Source organism: Lepisosteus oculatus, chromosome 26, assembly GCF_040954835.1.
Source record: "Lepisosteus oculatus isolate fLepOcu1 chromosome 26, fLepOcu1.hap2, whole genome shotgun sequence".
In the NCBI taxonomy this organism is placed as follows: domain Eukaryota; kingdom Metazoa; phylum Chordata; class Actinopteri; order Semionotiformes; family Lepisosteidae; genus Lepisosteus; species Lepisosteus oculatus.
Window position 1 is genome coordinate 8352254 of NC_090721.1, and position 16545 is coordinate 8368798.

Genomic DNA, 16545 nt, shown 5'->3' on the forward strand with positions numbered 1-16545 from the left:
ACGTTTCAGCTGTGAAGCCTTCAGGGAACAGCATTTCATTCCATGAAATGATTTGTTAGAGGTTGTACTGTACTAGGTCAGAGCGCTGTCGTTTCCCATCTAGACTGTTCCCAGCAAGCAATGTGCAGCCATGCAAGACTCAACAACCCAACACAGTCCATCAGAGGTAGTACATGGTCTGAGAGAACATTACTCACAACACTTTGCGAAGATGAATGGAGAGATTCAAGTCTGGTGGTTCTGGCCAGGAGTGTCAAGATCTCTGTAGCAATTGATGACAACCTAACTGTGCAGTGTTAAAAAAGAAAGCGTCCATTTTCCTGGGGATACATTTTGTGAATCTGCTGCAGTTGTGAGTGGAGTAGCTTTCTTTTGACGTTTGAGTGCATCTTGTCAGATCTACTGAGCATGGAGCTAGGCTGCAGTCCATTATAACACACGCAGACTCAGATGGTGCTGTCCCGGACAGCATGGCCAGGAGGTACGTCTGTTAGTTGTCCCATCGCCTTTTCCTGCAGGAGGCTATTTATAAACGCAGTGTGTTTTGATTAAAAATGAAAGCTGTTTGTGAAGGCTGAAGTTTATGTTCCCATTTTCCAAAGGAAAATAAGCTTGATGACACCGGCTGTTTGTCTCTCCCAGCCTGCTGATTGTGGATCATCACAGTCTGTTTTGAGGCTGTGGAAGAGCGATGGAGACAGAGATCAATGTTTCAGAGGAGCCATCTTGTAGGGGAAGTCTTATAAGGTGCTTTATTTTTTAGATGAACATTTTAAAGGAAATCATGCAAGACATGAGCCTACTCTAAATAGCACAGAACAACCTCTGGAAGCTTGCAGCAGTCTTTCAAAATTGCCTTCGACCTTTCTGCACCTGTGATGAAACCTCTGGATTTAATTGGCGTTAATGGCCTTCTTTGGCTATTAAATATAAGTTTCAGTTTTGTTAAATATTTTGCCTGCAAGCTCTAGATTACTAACTTTCAACCCCGGTAATAACAACGGCTCATTGATTAATCACCTCTTTTTAAACTGGTACTGCACACTCATAGAAACAGCTCAGTGATATATTGCCAGCTTTTTGGTTTTCACAGCAGCTGAGCCTCTATCTTCTGTGCTGGAGGAGAGAACTGAAGGTGTCAGTGGCGAATGTTATCAGGCCCAGCAGTTGCATAATAAGGAAAAATAATTACTAACGACTAACACTTTTTTATTGTTGTGGTTTCAATATTACCATACGCAAGTGGCATTCCTTTTTTGATTCTGCTTTTGAAAAACAAAATTGTGAAAATGTTTTTGTGCGTTACGTTTTTCAAAAAATGTTGTCAACTTTTTAAATTTGCCATCAAGTAACTTCAAAAGAAAAGCATGCTATCTTGGCAAGGTACTTGAATGCTTTTCTATTATTCTTTTCCAAATATTTAATTAACCTTCTCATTGTGTCTTTGCATAAGGAATGTTCTTGTCCTGTGAGTTTAAAGTGCTTTTGGGGATGCAAGTAACTTTTTTTTCTGTTTTAGGTAATCTACAACTCGTTCGGAGGAACTTCGAAAGGCCTACATTTTAACAATCTAATTGTGGGACTGGTTCTACTGACAAGAGGCCGAGATGAAGAAAAAGCCAAATGTGAGTATGAGTGATCCTTCTTTTTTATTACCAGCAGTTATTGCTGACAAACCTCAGAGCTGTTTGTCTCTACGTTCCCTGCTGCTTTAAATGAATAAATTCTTGCGTACTGTCTATTGTCATGTCTGTTGAGAAAGATACAAATAAAGATTAATTCCGTGCCGAAAAGCAGAAAGAAAGGCTCCCCAGCGAGGGCTTCTTTTTCAGGTGTTAGTGAGAGAGACAGAAAGCACTCAAACCTTTTAAACAAGATGTTTGCAAAATCCGCCAGCCAGCTGGTCTCCCTGTCTTGCTCCCATCAGAATGTTATTGGAATGTTAGGAAGCCTGGAATGCATTTCCTCTGCTGGACTGCATTCTGTGCTTTGCGCAACCTCAAAATTCATAACCGGGGGGCGTCCCAAACACATGACCTTTGACCTACTCGTGTGGATATCTGTTGCGCAGCAGGGGTGGGGGTGATTTGGAAGAAGGAGAGCCTTTGACACCCCTCCAACTTACTGGATCCAGCCCAGCAAAGATAGAGTGAAATACAGGAACAGAAATGTCTCCACTCGCAGCTCACAGATGTGAAGCTCTTGCTATCGAGTCAAAGAATTGGTCTGCAGTTGCTTTGCTTAAAAACAAATGTATGTTTTGCCAAGGTCACACACGGCAACTTATCTGTTATTGGCTTCGATATGTGGTTTTCTGCTAAGCTCCATCGAGCTCAGAATAGTAAATGTGGTGATTCCTCTGGTGCCCATTTGTCATGAGGCAGAAGCCGAATAAGTGTGAAGGTCTCAGAGATGGCCAGTAGGTTGGTATCCTCTGAACCAGCTCATTCTCTTTCTTTCTTCATGAGTCAGTGAGTGTGACTCCACTATTCTTTATTATTAATACGGCTTAAATAAGCGTCACTTCAAAGTCAAGACGGATTGACCTCCGAAAAGACAGCAGTGAAGGAACATACAGTGCCTTGCAAAAGGATTCTGTATTCAAGTATTCAATCAGCACATTTTAGTTTGTAATTTTTCTTAGCAGTTTTTGCTGACGTTTAACTTTTCAGCCACAAAAATGTTCAATGTAGGCAGTATAGTTTTGGTTAAAAGTAATCCCTTTAAAAATTTCACATGGATCATTTGTCATTCAAATGGAATGTTGTTCAAGAGGGCTCAATGCACAGATCGGGGGACATCAGGTAAATTAGCTGATGATGAGATGAGATGCAGTAGGTGTGTTTTTAATGCGGGCAGGGGATTTGCTGTTGCTGTTTCAGATATCTTCAGCCTGTTTGCCAACGAATCGGGCAGCTATGTGGTGCGGGAGGACATGGAGAGCATGCTGCAAGCCGTCGACGGGGAAGTCCCGCCCTCGCTCAGGAAGTGCTTCACAGAGGTCAGCTGGCCGTTGTCAATAACCTGCCCGCGCTCCTCATCTCTCGTTGGGTTCCTCAGTTTACGTTAAATCCTGACCTGTCACTGCTACCAGCAGAAACTCTTCTACAGCTGCTTGCAGGGATAGTGTTTCTCATGCTGTGTGCTCTCTGTCGTGTGTTTAAGAAAGGCCACATGAGAGGGGGTAACTTAGCACAACTTGATCATCTGCCTGCTAGTTAGATATTGATCTGAGACTGCAAGCAAGCTGTCTGTTGAAACATCTGTGAATTAGCTTCCAAAACATGACCCAAATAACCATAGTTCTCTGCATAAACACCAGCCTCTTATTTTCTAAAATAAACTCTGGTCATCTGCTTCACAAGTTAACACGGTTGAAGCTCTTGCAGTGAAAGAGATCATTACATTGGATATAATTAAATGATTTTAAAAATGTGCTTCTGCTTCGGCTTCGGGCACAGCTTGTGCGGTGTTTTGTCAACAAAATGAATAAAACATCCCTTTGCTAACTAGCCGAGAGTGAAAGTGCCCATATCTTTGTCTCTTTATAAAACAAAAGTCTATTGAAGTTTTTTGGTTTGCAATTCAGCAGCATTTTCTCAATAACCGATTATAATTTTACTTTAGTTCTATCGGACTGTAAGAAGTTTAATTATTGAACTTGGGAGGTTGCTTAATTTGTTCGTGGATTTCTCATAAATGGATTAGCAGGAGCTTTTCTTGTTTAAGCGGATCACTCACCACTGTTTCTGTTTTTGCCTGATGCATGCGTGTGTGAGCTCGGACCTTTCTGTGCGTCTGAAGCCGAACTGTGTGGACACTAATTTCCAATCAGAAGTGGATTCTGCCCTTCACCTTCCTTGCCAGTAGCTGCCAGGAAACCCACCTGATACACCTCTGACATACTTTCTACTAGTCTCCCGAAACACCTCCATACAATATGATCACCCAGTATGGTTTTAGAAAGACTTGTTGGGTCTCATTCTGTGCGTTTTAGTCTATGAAAAGGTCACACAGCCCACCTGCTTGCAGTCAGGGGTTGCTAATTCACAGAGAATCATCTCCAGCCTTCTTTCCTTTTTTAATAACCGTTTTGACTTAACATGCCAGAAAACGCAGAACGAGTTCTTGGGGAAGGCTTAACAGACACGACACGGGGGACTGTTATCACACAATGCTGTCTCCCTGACATAAGGACATTGTTGTCACTCATGTAACTGTCTTTCCCCACTGTGACTGGGGGGCTCATCTTTCCATGAAGCTCCTTTCGCTTATAGAAAAAGCGTTCGCAAAGCACGTAAGCTTTGAAATGCGATGCATCTACTTTTTGAATCGGCTTGGGATGTTTGGTGTACCTGTCCTTTCACTGGTTCTGTATTCATCTGCCCCCTTTTTCTTTCTTTAGGGGGAGAGAGTGAACTACGAGAAGTTTAAGAATTGGTTGCTCCAAAACAAAGAGGCTTTCACGTTCTCCCGCTGGCTGCTGTCCGGCGGCGTGTGCGTCACCCTGACCGACGACAGCGACACGCCCACCTTCTACCAGACTCTGGCCGGGGTCACGCACTGTGAGTCTCTCCGGCCGCCCTGTGCATCTGCCTCCGTCTCCCGTGTTCAGCGCGTGCCCTCCGGCCGAGCTCGTCATTTCCAGTTTCAGCGCCTAACCCGTCTAAAATCGGTCTGAAGGAAGGAATGTTCTGAGAAGCCAGTGAATCCATTCCACTCCACCGTGTTGCTAACTTGTGTTTAGAAAAAGAAAATTGGCAGAGTATCAGCTTTTTCCTCTGTGCCCAGTATACTATAGAGAAGAGATCCATGTTGAAAAAGATTTTTAATCGGGTATAATGCCAACGATTTAAACTTGTGTTTATTGTGGCACTGCCACAGATTCTGAAGCTGCTCTTTCTCCATTAAAGGTATCACTGACCCTAGAACTGATGGGGACATGCCTATGTCTTGGATATGACAACAGCATTTATTTTTCAATGTTAAATTTGCTCCTTATGTCAGTAATACATCATGACTTCCTCTGTAGTATTAACAGTGTTTATCACCAAGCCAGATTTGAGCAGAACAGGAAAAGCCCAGTCAGTCGATTCAGAGTTAATGTTCGCTCAGCCCCAGCTGGTGAAGAATTTCCCCCCTAAGTTTTTCTTATTCTTTTTCTTTTTACTGATCTTGCAAAACGTCGGATATTTGTTTCAGGTTTCTTGCTTATGCTTATATCACATGTCTTCTTTACTTGGATAAAAAAAAAAATCAGTGGTCATGGGGAGATCCCTCATTCTGATCAACTAGATTTTCCCAGTTAGCTGTGAAATTGTTCAGCTGCTTTAGGTCTCTTTGAGTGCTGCTTTGTCCGAATCATTTCTCTCTCCGTGTCAGATATGAGATGCTTGTGAGTGCTACCCTCCTGAGAGATGTATCTCTTTGTAATAATTACAAGAGACAGGCTACCATTATTTCCCTCTCTGCACACTCTCTTCATTATGAATTCCTGCTATGGGGAGAAGACAGTCCTACAGCCGTTGCTGTATTAAATGCTTAAAATCACGCATGTCGGCAACTTGAATGACAAGACAAAAAGATTAAATTAATAGCGCTGGTCTGCTTGGCTTTTTGTTCGCTGCTGTATTAACTTTCTGTTTAAAGTCTAGTCTGCAATGCAAAATGTACACGATCAACTGCAATTTAATATGATGTGTTTGCAGAATTAAGTGAGCATACACACGCTTGCATGCCAGACAGATTCTTGGAGCTTGCAGATTCTGGCATCAGGGACACGCCACTTACGTCATCTGATGCCACCCCTGAGTTTTTCTCCACTGCGTGCAATCTGACAGGGCTGTCAGATTTGTCATTTTGACTGCAGGGATGACTGGGAATGGAGTTTTGCTCTAACTGCAGCTTTGCTGTATCAAAGAATTAAGTGCTTTGTGTGCCACTCATCATGACAGAGGTGTTTGTTGAGACCCATGTAACGCAAGGGCCTTGCCTGATTTCAGAAGTGGCAGAAACCTACCACTTACCCCATCTCGAGGATGTTTCTAAGGCTAAACAGTGTTAACTGAGCTAAACTATTTCTGCCCAATGATTTATTTTCCAAAAAAGAAATTTTGTTTCATTGTACATCTTGTTTTTTTATGGTTTTTAAAAAAAACTGTGAAAACGGAAAACATCTCCAAAACTCACCCACTACCAACACATCTCAGTGTTACATACAAATTAGATTTATAATTTGGGCTTTTTATATTTTTATATAGACTTTTTTTTTAAATCGTGGAGTTAAAAGTAATGCACACATTTTTGATAGGATTTCCTCAGCTCCTTTTCCACGAGCAGGAGAAGGGGGAGCAGATGGAAAAGAGTGGATCTAGTTTCTGTGCACCTAGTTCTCCAGGAAAAATTGATCGGCAAATGAACAGAGAGAGAGAGAGAGAGAGAGGGGCAGCTTTGCATTGCTCCTGGCTGACCGGGGCCAGGCTGGTCATTTTGTCACAGTTAAGTAGCTCAGTGATTTCCCTGGGGATCCTCAGCACTTGCAGCAACGTATTCTGTCATCACTACAGCATGCAGCCTGTCTGTAAGACATTAAACAATAAGCAAGGGTACAAACAAGTGGTTTGGCACTGTAACTTAATTTCGCTGTATGAAAGAACAATATAAAAATACTGCCCTGTGAGCAATTACATTGTGTGGGGCCACAATAGATTATTATAAATCTCCAAACTGGAAGAAGGCATTCAGTGAATTAGTGCTGATAAATGCTTGAGAACATAAACTCTGAGATTCTGTTGGCTGGAAAGTGCTTCTGGCCCAACAAGAAAAAGTATAAGAATAAGATCTTTAAAAAAGTACCCCTGCAAAGTAAGGAAATGATAATAAGAAGCACTTTTTAAAATTAAACGCTGTCAGACAGCTACAGAGACTGCATTACTAGGTTGAGGGAGTTGGACAAATAAGTGACAGTGGCCAAGTAAAAAATCACGATGAAGTGCAGGAGGTTTGTAAAGCTGTATTTTCAAGTCACCTTCTCCCTCAATATAAATTTTTTCTTCAAGGAACCAAAGGCTCCCAGACCAAAACTTGTTCAGTTCAGTTGCTAGGTGTCACGTTTGTCTTTTGGGAGTGTCTGAAGACTGTTGTGTAGATTCCTGGGCGGGGTTCCCATCACTAATTTTTCTTCTTTGTAGGAATTGAGGGGGTGTTGTCCTTCTCAGTTGTCCACAATTTCGTCTTGATACATAAGCGCTGTTATAGAGTTGTGGATGCCAACATCATTGAGTTACAAAAAGCAGTTACTGAAGATACTGTATCGTTTGGTTGGCTTTGGGACCTGGTTAATCACTGTCTGGAGCGTTGCATTATACTAATATTTTTCCCCACTGTCGCATATTTTCAGGGGCATATGCTGTTTGAGAATCATTTCTGATTCTCGTATAGAAAACTTACAATGACTTTTGATGAGAGTAAACAGGTACTTCATCATGAGAATGTTTTTCATGGTCGTGGGTAATTTTAGACTGTTTTTTTTTTTTGTCACTTAAGGACAGAGTTTTGAAGACCTAAACAGAGCGCTGTCACAGGCCAATCAGAAAGATATCCTGCAGAGTGGTAATCTGCTGCCCGTCACCTTATTATCCTCTTATCTCCCAGGGCTGTGTACATTTACAGGAATATTGCTTGTGTAGGCAGCGCGGTGGGCCAGCGTTCCTCAGTGGAGGTTCTAAAATGGCCAGGAATTGTTAGGAGCTAATTGTAAAATCAAGAAGGGGTGGCTACATGCTGGTGCTTTTGTGGCACATGGACTGCTCAGAGACAGCAGATTGTCTTCAGGACTGACCTCCTGTGTGAAGATTTATTATGGTACACCTCAAACCCAGCAACATTTCTTTTGACAAGCATGTTGGAATATGGTATGCTTCTTCTGCTGTGAGCCTGACAGAATTGCTCCTTTAGGTGGGTTGAAATGTATTGAAATGTATGCAGGCTCTCAGGCCTCTTATTGAATGGCAGTTTCATCAGTTATGAGACAGACATAAAAGTTGAATTTGCTTAGGTGGAGAAGGTATATGCATCTGAGCATGAACTGCATCACTTTTGGAAAATAACTGAGAGTCAGTCTGCTTTACATAATTTCCACCCTTTCTTTACCACCTCCACTGCTAATATGAAATGTATCAAATTGATCAAATAATAATAAGCACTAAGCAAAAATAAACTGATTTGTGGCACATTTAATAAAACATTGGAAGCATCAATTATTATTTATCGTTATGATTTGCTGTAATTCTTAGTACATAGAATTAAAGTTGCCTCCGGGTTTGGAATTTCTGAAAGATGGTTTGTGCCTTTAAGTGCCACAGAGCCCCTGCTGTTGAAAACCTTTGACTGTCATGGCTGTTTTTGTAAGCATTACAGTAGCCGTATTTGTTTTGTAAGCATTACAGTAGCTGTAATTTTGGAGGACTGTGGGGGAAGTGGTGTATATTTACCCGGTACTTAATTCTCTTCTGAGCCATTCTGGAAACCAGTAGTTCCTAGCCCTGGAAGCACACTGTATCTGCTGCTTCTCATTCTATCGGAGCTCTCCCTCTCCGGTGCCTATTGATGACTTAATGGATCTGCTTGCTTGTTCAGACATTTATTTATCTTGTTTCTTTGGTCAGTCCTGAGTATCAGAAATGCCCAGATTCACAGATGCTGTTTTCCAACAACTTCAGCATACGGGCCTTTACACTGTCTCTCTTCAGCTTTCTTGCTGATGTACCTCTTGATCAACAGCTCTCGCTAGCTGATCAGGTTGGTGATGAACTGATACAGGTTGGAATAAAATTGTATCCCACTCCCTCCGTTAGTGTGGTTTTATTTCTGTAGAGGTCGAACTGGTCACGTTTTAGGATGCACTCCTGAATGAGACTGGTGCTGAAACTCAGAAATGGGTGCAGGGATGATGCCCGTTACCAGTACCATTTAACCTTTAAACAGCCTAAAGCAAATTTAAAATCAGTACGCATGTGAGCTCAGGTGGCGTAGAAAACAAAAGACATGGTGTTCCTCTCGGACCAAGGCTGGGAACCCCTTGCTTACACTGATTGGTTCAGTGGTTTAGTCTTTGTGTGAAGCGTTCTGAGTGCTTATGGTCAAACGGTTTTCTAGTTTACTAGAGGTGCATAGACGAACCACTTGGTTTTCCATTATTTCAATCTTTACCATCATTCCTGGCTGCTGTTCCCCAAGTGTTTTAACATTCTAGTGTCATTTACTCAAGGGCTGTATTTCTTATAATGGCTTTATCGTTATGAACATGAAGCTCTTGATGCGAAGAACGGTGTTATTGAAATGATGGCATGCCGTGATCAACCAACGGCGTCTTTATATTGGTAATGATCAGTTCCATTTAAAACATACCGGCATCAAATTTGTTTCCTCGGCAGAAAGTGCGTGTTGGACTAATATTGCACTTTCATTCTGTATAAAAAAATTAGATTCTTTTTGAATTGAATAGATTCTTCATTCTCCCTTCTAAGCCTGTATATTTGTGGAGATTTTGTAAAAAAAAAAGTCATTAGTGGAGTTATGCTATGTATGGTGATTTTAGAGCTGATAATACTTCTACCAGTTAGAACAGTGTCATTTGCAGCCTTGCTTTACACAATCGGCTTGCCATTTAGAAAAACATTACAGAATCCTGCTTTGATGCAGGCGCAATATAATTGATTTTTTTTTTTTACATTGGAGAGAAGTCAGAAAATAGAAGTCAGGCATCTTCGGTGCGGAGAATGAAAGATTAATGCCTGATAACGCAGGTCTGTACTGGAGGTAATGGGTTTTATGGATTAATAGTCATCGTGTTGTGAACAGGCCATGAATAACGCTTAATGAGATGAGCATGTATTTATTTTCCTACAGATTTGCTTCTGCTTGTTTTTGTTTAATAACTCTTATTGGATTTTTTCCACTTCACTCGATAAAGAAAATGATCAGTAGTATAATTAATAATTCTGCTGTAGTTGTTTTGTGTGGGTTATTTAACCCAAGGTTTGTAACGTATCTGTGCAGATCAAGCTCATAATGGACACTGTTAATGCCTAAAAGAGAAACCCCAACTCGGACACAGAGATCCCCTAAAAGAGTCCACAAGCGTGAATGCTAGCTGATGCTTGTTTAAATATTCTGTCAAATTTGATTCTGTTTTGTTTTCCATTTTCATGGTGTATTTAAGCCGTTTCTCGTGATTTGTGACCTCCGTGTCTGGCTTTGCCAACTTTACAAACTGGTTTAATTGTAACGGAGGCCGCAGTTATCAACAAACGCCCTTCGCTTCAAGCCTTTCAAGGCCTGATTTGTAATGCGATAAACTCGTTTTCAAGTGCCGCTTTGCGGTTTGTTGGTTTTATTGAACTGGTATGTTATTTCAGAAAGGCACGAAGTGGCCGAAGAATGGAGGAAAAAAAATATCTGCCGCGCTCCAGCCCTGCGCGTTGGACCGTGCACCATTTTGGGCGATTTTATCTCTTATTGAATACCTGCCTTGTGTTCAGTTGTCAAAAAGAGCTCTGCCAGCAATCCTATTAGGATAAGCTGTGGATTAACTTGATGAAAGAGCAATCGACTGAAGAGCCCCACGCAGCTGTGTTCTCTATCCACTGCTGCTCAGCCACCATACAGTAGGAGGAGGCAGGCACTTTCACTAAATTACAGATTCAGTTTCTATTGTGCTTACTTGCACTTCAGGGCAGTAAAATACCGAAGATAGGCGTGGTATTACAAGGCGTGCCTATACACTGCTCTTCCTAAAGGTTTATTTTTACATTTCCTCCAGATATCTCCAGTTTCACGTGTAGGTTGTCTCTGAAGTGCAGGACAAAAAAAAAAACAGCTCTCCTGTGTTTAAGGAGAGCTGTTAAGCGTTTATAGAACCTGACCTTGCTTCTAACTGGTTCTTCCAACTCCCACATAAAGCATCTCATCTGTGGTAAACACAGTGAAGGCAAACTGCTTCAGTGCAAAACAAAATGTTGCAGAACAACCCTTTTTTGTGTTTTCGGTCTTTCTTCCGTTTCCAAAAAAGCAGGTGTTAATCCAGTATTATGTCTTTATGCTTCAGGGTTTGAAATTATATTGGTGAGAGATGAATAAGGAAGGTTTAACCCTGAAGTCGTATAATTCTCTTCAATAACTATAGGCTGTTCGCTCTCAGTTCTGCTCTCTCACTGTTTTTTTGCAGTGTTGATAAATGCATCATATAGTTATAGACTAAAGCAGCCACGTAATTATTGTGTAAACCTCAGTTAAGTGACATGGATACATTTCCTCAAGTTTGACCTTCATTCACGTTGTCTTTGCAGTGGAAGAGTCCGACATCATTGACCTGGAGAAGCGCTACTGGCTGCTGAAGGCTCAGTCTCGGACAGGCCGGTTCGACCTGGAGACATTCCTCCCCCTGGTCTCGCCCCCTATCCACACCTCTCTCAGCGAAGGTAAAGCAGGATGGGCCGTGCTGCTCCGGGACACTTAAAAGAGTCATTTTCCACCTATTTCAAGCTGGAAGAGAAAATCCTTCCCCAGCAAAGGGTGTGCATGCACCTCCTGACAAATCTGACTCTGCGGTCGCACTGTGGCCTCAGGATTTTAAGACACTGTATACAGTACATCATCTAACAAGTCTTGATGTCTTGCAGCCAAGGAATTATACCTCCATATACCAAAATAAAATGATAATCATTGGATTTGTGGTTAAAAATTGAGTTTTGGTGTTTCTAAATTGGAATATAGCATCAGAATATTAACCAACATGTCATTAGCCTCCAAGTGCATTACCTCTGCTAATGACTAATTGCATCTTGTTAACAAAGGAAGCAAAGTTTCTTGTCGGATGTGAACATTTTGTTAATCGACGTTGATAACCTCTGTATTACACATTTATCAAATCATCACCTTCTTCCAATGAAAACAGTTAATGCCTTTAGATTATTCTTTTAAATATCTAGGCAAATTAAAATATAATTTGTAGCATATTATTTTTTATTGCAAGACAATTAGCATTGCAGATCTTTTAAAGAAATATTCTCTTCCTGTCGACTGAAAGCATTTTTATATGAGATCAAAGCTCTGAACTAAGCTTTTAATGCATTTGCTGTAATGGATATTGTAACTGTGCATTGCAGTAATTATGATATCACATACAGGTGCGTATGCTGAGTGAGATGGATTTTGGTCAGCAAAATGGATGTTAATAATAAACTAAATTCCACGGGTGTTTCAAGACCTTTAACCTTGTTTACATTTCTGTATGCACTAATCACTCTGGTCGTCACTGGTAGCAATCTTAGCAATCTTCCTTTTAATAATAATTGTAATTGCTTGCATTGATATAACAGTTTTCATTCTGAGGATCAAAAAGTCCTTGGTAGCCACTCTTTAATTTTGACTTCCAAGTCTCTGCTGGAAGCAATCGTGTGTCAAAGCCATAGAGAATGTTTGATAATTTTTTTGGAAAGAAACAATTGCTCTCTGCTGAATTTCTTCTGAGTTCTCTGTCCTGATTCTTTTGTATGGTTTAGCTGTATTTGTGGGATTCTTGAGCAGCAGTGCTACAGCTGGAGAAGTATCCTTTGTTTTAACGGTGTTAAAAAATTACAAATTATACAGTTGCACCACAATCTGCAGAAGTGCGGAACAGAACCCTGTGCTCAAGTGAAAAGCAAAAGCAAAGAAACTTTTCCTTTTGTACGGAACGCCTTGTGTTGGCTGTTCCTGGAAATGTGCAGTATCCACAACAAACACCATTTGATTGCTCAATCCTTTTTTGCCCCAGCTGGTATCCAGGACCTGCAACACACACTGCTTTTCCAGCATCAGAGTCACTTCCTGAAGGTTTCCGTGCTTACTCAGTAATGTTCAAAGCATGCTTCATTTTAATGGATCTTCACGAAAATATATATTCCGCTGTGGATTTTGAGATTCTGGCGCATGTGCTAGTGTTTTCATGACATCATAGTTATCATAATGATTACAGATAAGGAAGATGCTGAAAACCATGATTAGAATCATCCACAAGGAGACATTAGCTCAGTATGTTGTGCAATCAAAACACAATTCTGCTAACACCTTAAGCCTCACCAAAGATTCAGCCACCTTTCTGGGAGCAGCCTCTGGAAATTTAATAAGGTGCAAAATCAAAGACAACAAAGATGTATTCTTTAACTGTGAACTTATGCAAAGATGGTGCAGCGCAGACTAGGATGGCTGTGGTGCCTTCAGGCTTCTTTTTCCGTCATGCTCTCAGCAATTACAGTAGAGCTAATTACCTAATTAAACTCGTTAAATTGAATACTTCCATACAGGTTTGAGAAAATCCTGTAGATACTGCTTCTTGACTCGATATCATCATTTTAAGTTTTTTTTCCAGTAGGCTTAGTTAAGAGAAATGGTTTGATATGAAAGTCTATCCAAAGACCTTTTCACTACTTACCTGTTTTGAAGCTATACTGCAGAGCGCGGTGAGTGAAGGCTGACGTTTTTGCTCTCCCTTTTCAGGATTGTTTCATGCCTTTGATGAAAACCGTGACAATCACATTGACTTCAAGGAGATCTCCTGTGGGCTTTCAGCATGTTGCAGGGGGCCTCTGGCTGAGAGGCAGAAGTGTAAGTACAGTAATGGGTTTGTTACAGTTCCCTATGAAGAAAGTTATGCATTTCCATCAGCTTGTGGGCATTCCAGTAGATTTTAAATCCCCAGGGTTGACTCAATCTTTCCTTTGAGCCCAAGTTGTAATTGCCAACAATTCTAAACAGATGACATAAATACTGCAAAGTTTAATAGTGCACTGAGTTAAAACTCTGATATATGTCATTTGCATTCTGAGTTAACATTATGTATCCCTTTTGCACAAATACCTGAACTTCTTGTCAGTTCTGCTTCAAGGGTTTGGTACATTCAGCTCTTTAATTGATTATTTCATGGTTAATTAACTCAATTAGGAAGATTTACTATAGAGCTGCAGTGAAATGAATGGGATTGTCTTGTATTTAAGGACGCCTCTTGTATATCAGGCATTTGATCTTGACAGGCTCTTACTGACACTCATTTTAATGATCATCTTTTTTTTTTCCTTCAACGCAGTTTGTTTCAAAGTGTTCGATGTGGACCGCGACGGCGCGTTGTCCCGCAGCGAGATTGAGGAAATGGTTGTCGCCCTGCTGGAGGTGTGGAAGGACAACCGCACCGACACCGTTCCGGTAAGCCTGCTGCCCTCGTACCCGTGACCTTGCACTGCAAATCAGTGTGCTGCGTCACACCCCCCATACTGGAAGAGCTGAATGATTTTACCAAGTAAAAACCACAGGAAGCTAAGCTTACCACTTGTCTGATGTCAGAGTACAACAACACACAATCCTCTTAATAGCAGGTGTCTTTGTGAACAATAACTTTTTTTTTTTAAACACCCATTAAAAAAGAGCAGGCTTTTCATATTTCAGAGGACTTTAACTGTTAACTATGCAGTGTGCATGCTCTAAATATTGATTCATTCGATTCAGATTAACATTATTTAAATAACCTGTTATCTCCTTAGGAATTGAACTCTGACGTGTCTGACATTGTTGACGACATTCTGAAGTTACATGATACTACCAAAGTAAGAGTTACAGCATCATGGGTGGGGTAAAGAACACATTTCCAGAAGATGTTTGTTTTCCTTTATTTAAATCAACTTTTAATTCATTAAGGTGAAACGTTATTTGATTCCATCTCATTAAGATAACCCTGTTAATTTGCCCATTCTTTTTCTTAAGAAAGTTAATGCCAAATTGTGCCTGATGAAACATGTAAGCAGAGAAATATTTGTATTCTGTTCATTTTTACACTCGTGATAATTATTGTGTTTTTTTCATGGTAGTTTCCTTTGATGCAGGCTTAAAATGTTCTGGAAAAGGGAAAATTAGGAACAGTATGGTGCCACAGAAATCTGCTGAGCCTTGTGTTCTTTTGGAACTGGTTTGTTCTCCTCTTCAAAACCCCCCCGGGCTGTGGTGCATAAATTTAGAAAAAAAAATAGCTTGAATCCTGTATTGAAAGTTACAATGTGCTAATTCTGTCAGGCCCTCTCTCAGAGAGACTCAGACAGAGACCCAGTGGAGGAATACTGTAGTTTCTAGCTGGTGAACTCTGGCCTCATGTGTGTTTTTCCAGTTGGGACATCTGACCCTGGAGGATTATCAGATTTGGAGTGTGAAGAGTGCGCTTGCCAACGAGTTTCTCAACCTGCTCTTTCAGGTAAAATCCCCCGGTTCACCCCGGTCCTGTTCAGTCCACCCCGGCCAGGCTGCAGGTATTTGCTGTGATTCTCGCTGGTTTGTTTCACTGTTCGCAGGTGTGCCACATTGTCCTTGGCCTGAGACCTGCCACCCCAGAGGAGGAAGGACAGATTATTAGGTAACGCTTTCTAGCAGCCCTGACCTACTTTCTGCAGCGCAGATTTCTTCACTGCTTGAGGTGTAGAGGGGGTGGGGTGGGGGAGGGGCATAATGAGACCTGTATTCACTGCTGCAGTTGCAGAGTTTGTTGGGCTCAGCACCACTCCTTCCTCCAGTCCCATTACTACTACTAATAATAAGAAGAATAAACTTTATTTTCTATAGAGCCTTTACAGACACTTCTCAAAGCACTTTACAAAAAGGAAAAAAAAGTATACAATGAGAGGAGACGGCAGGATTACACAATTACAGTAATGGTTTGGACTACGGTAGGAAGGCAAAGGGGCAGATACAGAACCAGTTAAATAAAAGCCCTTCTAAAGAAGAAGGTTTTGATTTGATTCGAAAGCGCTCAAGGAGGGGGACTCTCTGATATCCTTGGGAACAGAGTTCCAGAGCTCTGGGGCGCAGCAGGAGAAGGCCCTGTCACCCATAGTATGGAGAAGAATGAAGGTTGCAAGGTGGGGAGTAGGGCGATAGTAAGCCAGATGGGGACTGACATGCCAAACCTTAGAGCCTTATAGGTGAACACGTGGATTTGGAAGTTGACACTAAATCTGATAGGAAGCCAGTGCAAGGACTCCAGGACGGGAGTAATGTCATTACTTGCACAAGACCTGTTAATAGTGGGAGCTGAAAGCCTGGCCTAGGTCACCGCCTCATCCCGGGTCTCTGTGTCCTGCAGGGGCTGGCTGGAGCGCGAGAGCCGGCATGGGCTCCACCCGGCCCACAACTGGTTCCTCATCTCTATGCAGTGGTGGCAGCAGTGGAAGGAGTACGTCAGATATGTGAGTAGGAGCTCTTCCTTAACAACAGGAGGGAACTTCCCTTTTCTGTTACTCCTTTTTTCATCCGTAAATGGAAATGACGTTTCCATCTGATGTCATTGCACGTTTTGGAACTTGCCGGGAGGCCGTGAGCTCAGCACACCTGAGAGACAGCATAGTGCGACAGACAACACCACACAATGTAGGCAGTGCATTACAGACATAATAAATAAATATGGAGTAGTGGGGAAAAAAAACATGGTAGACCTTGCAAGAAGTGCATAATGCAGACATGCATTGA

General features: G+C 41.6%; 1 protein-coding gene across 5 annotated transcripts in view; it reads left to right on the forward strand.

The window, feature by feature from the left end:
- Positions 1–16545, forward strand: part of usp32 (ubiquitin specific peptidase 32) — a 54951-nt gene that overhangs the window by 17937 nt on the left and 20469 nt on the right. For 4 of the 5 annotated variants that reach the window (XM_069184140.1, XM_015367669.2, XM_069184141.1 and 1 more), the window contains exons 3-12: positions 1520–1625; positions 2883–3001; positions 4406–4565; positions 11349–11480; positions 13540–13647; positions 14126–14241; positions 14577–14639; positions 15194–15277; positions 15375–15436; positions 16163–16265. In XM_069184140.1, coding sequence (XP_069040241.1) covers positions 1520–1625; positions 2883–3001; positions 4406–4565; positions 11349–11480; positions 13540–13647; positions 14126–14241; positions 14577–14639; positions 15194–15277; positions 15375–15436; positions 16163–16265 — 1053 coding nt within the window. Of the gene's footprint in view, positions 1–702; positions 748–1519; positions 1626–2882; positions 3002–4405; positions 4566–11348; positions 11481–13539; positions 13648–14125; positions 14242–14576; positions 14640–15193; positions 15278–15374; positions 15437–16162; positions 16266–16545 lie in introns of those variants that run through there. The other variant, XM_069184142.1, reaches the window with a different exon arrangement.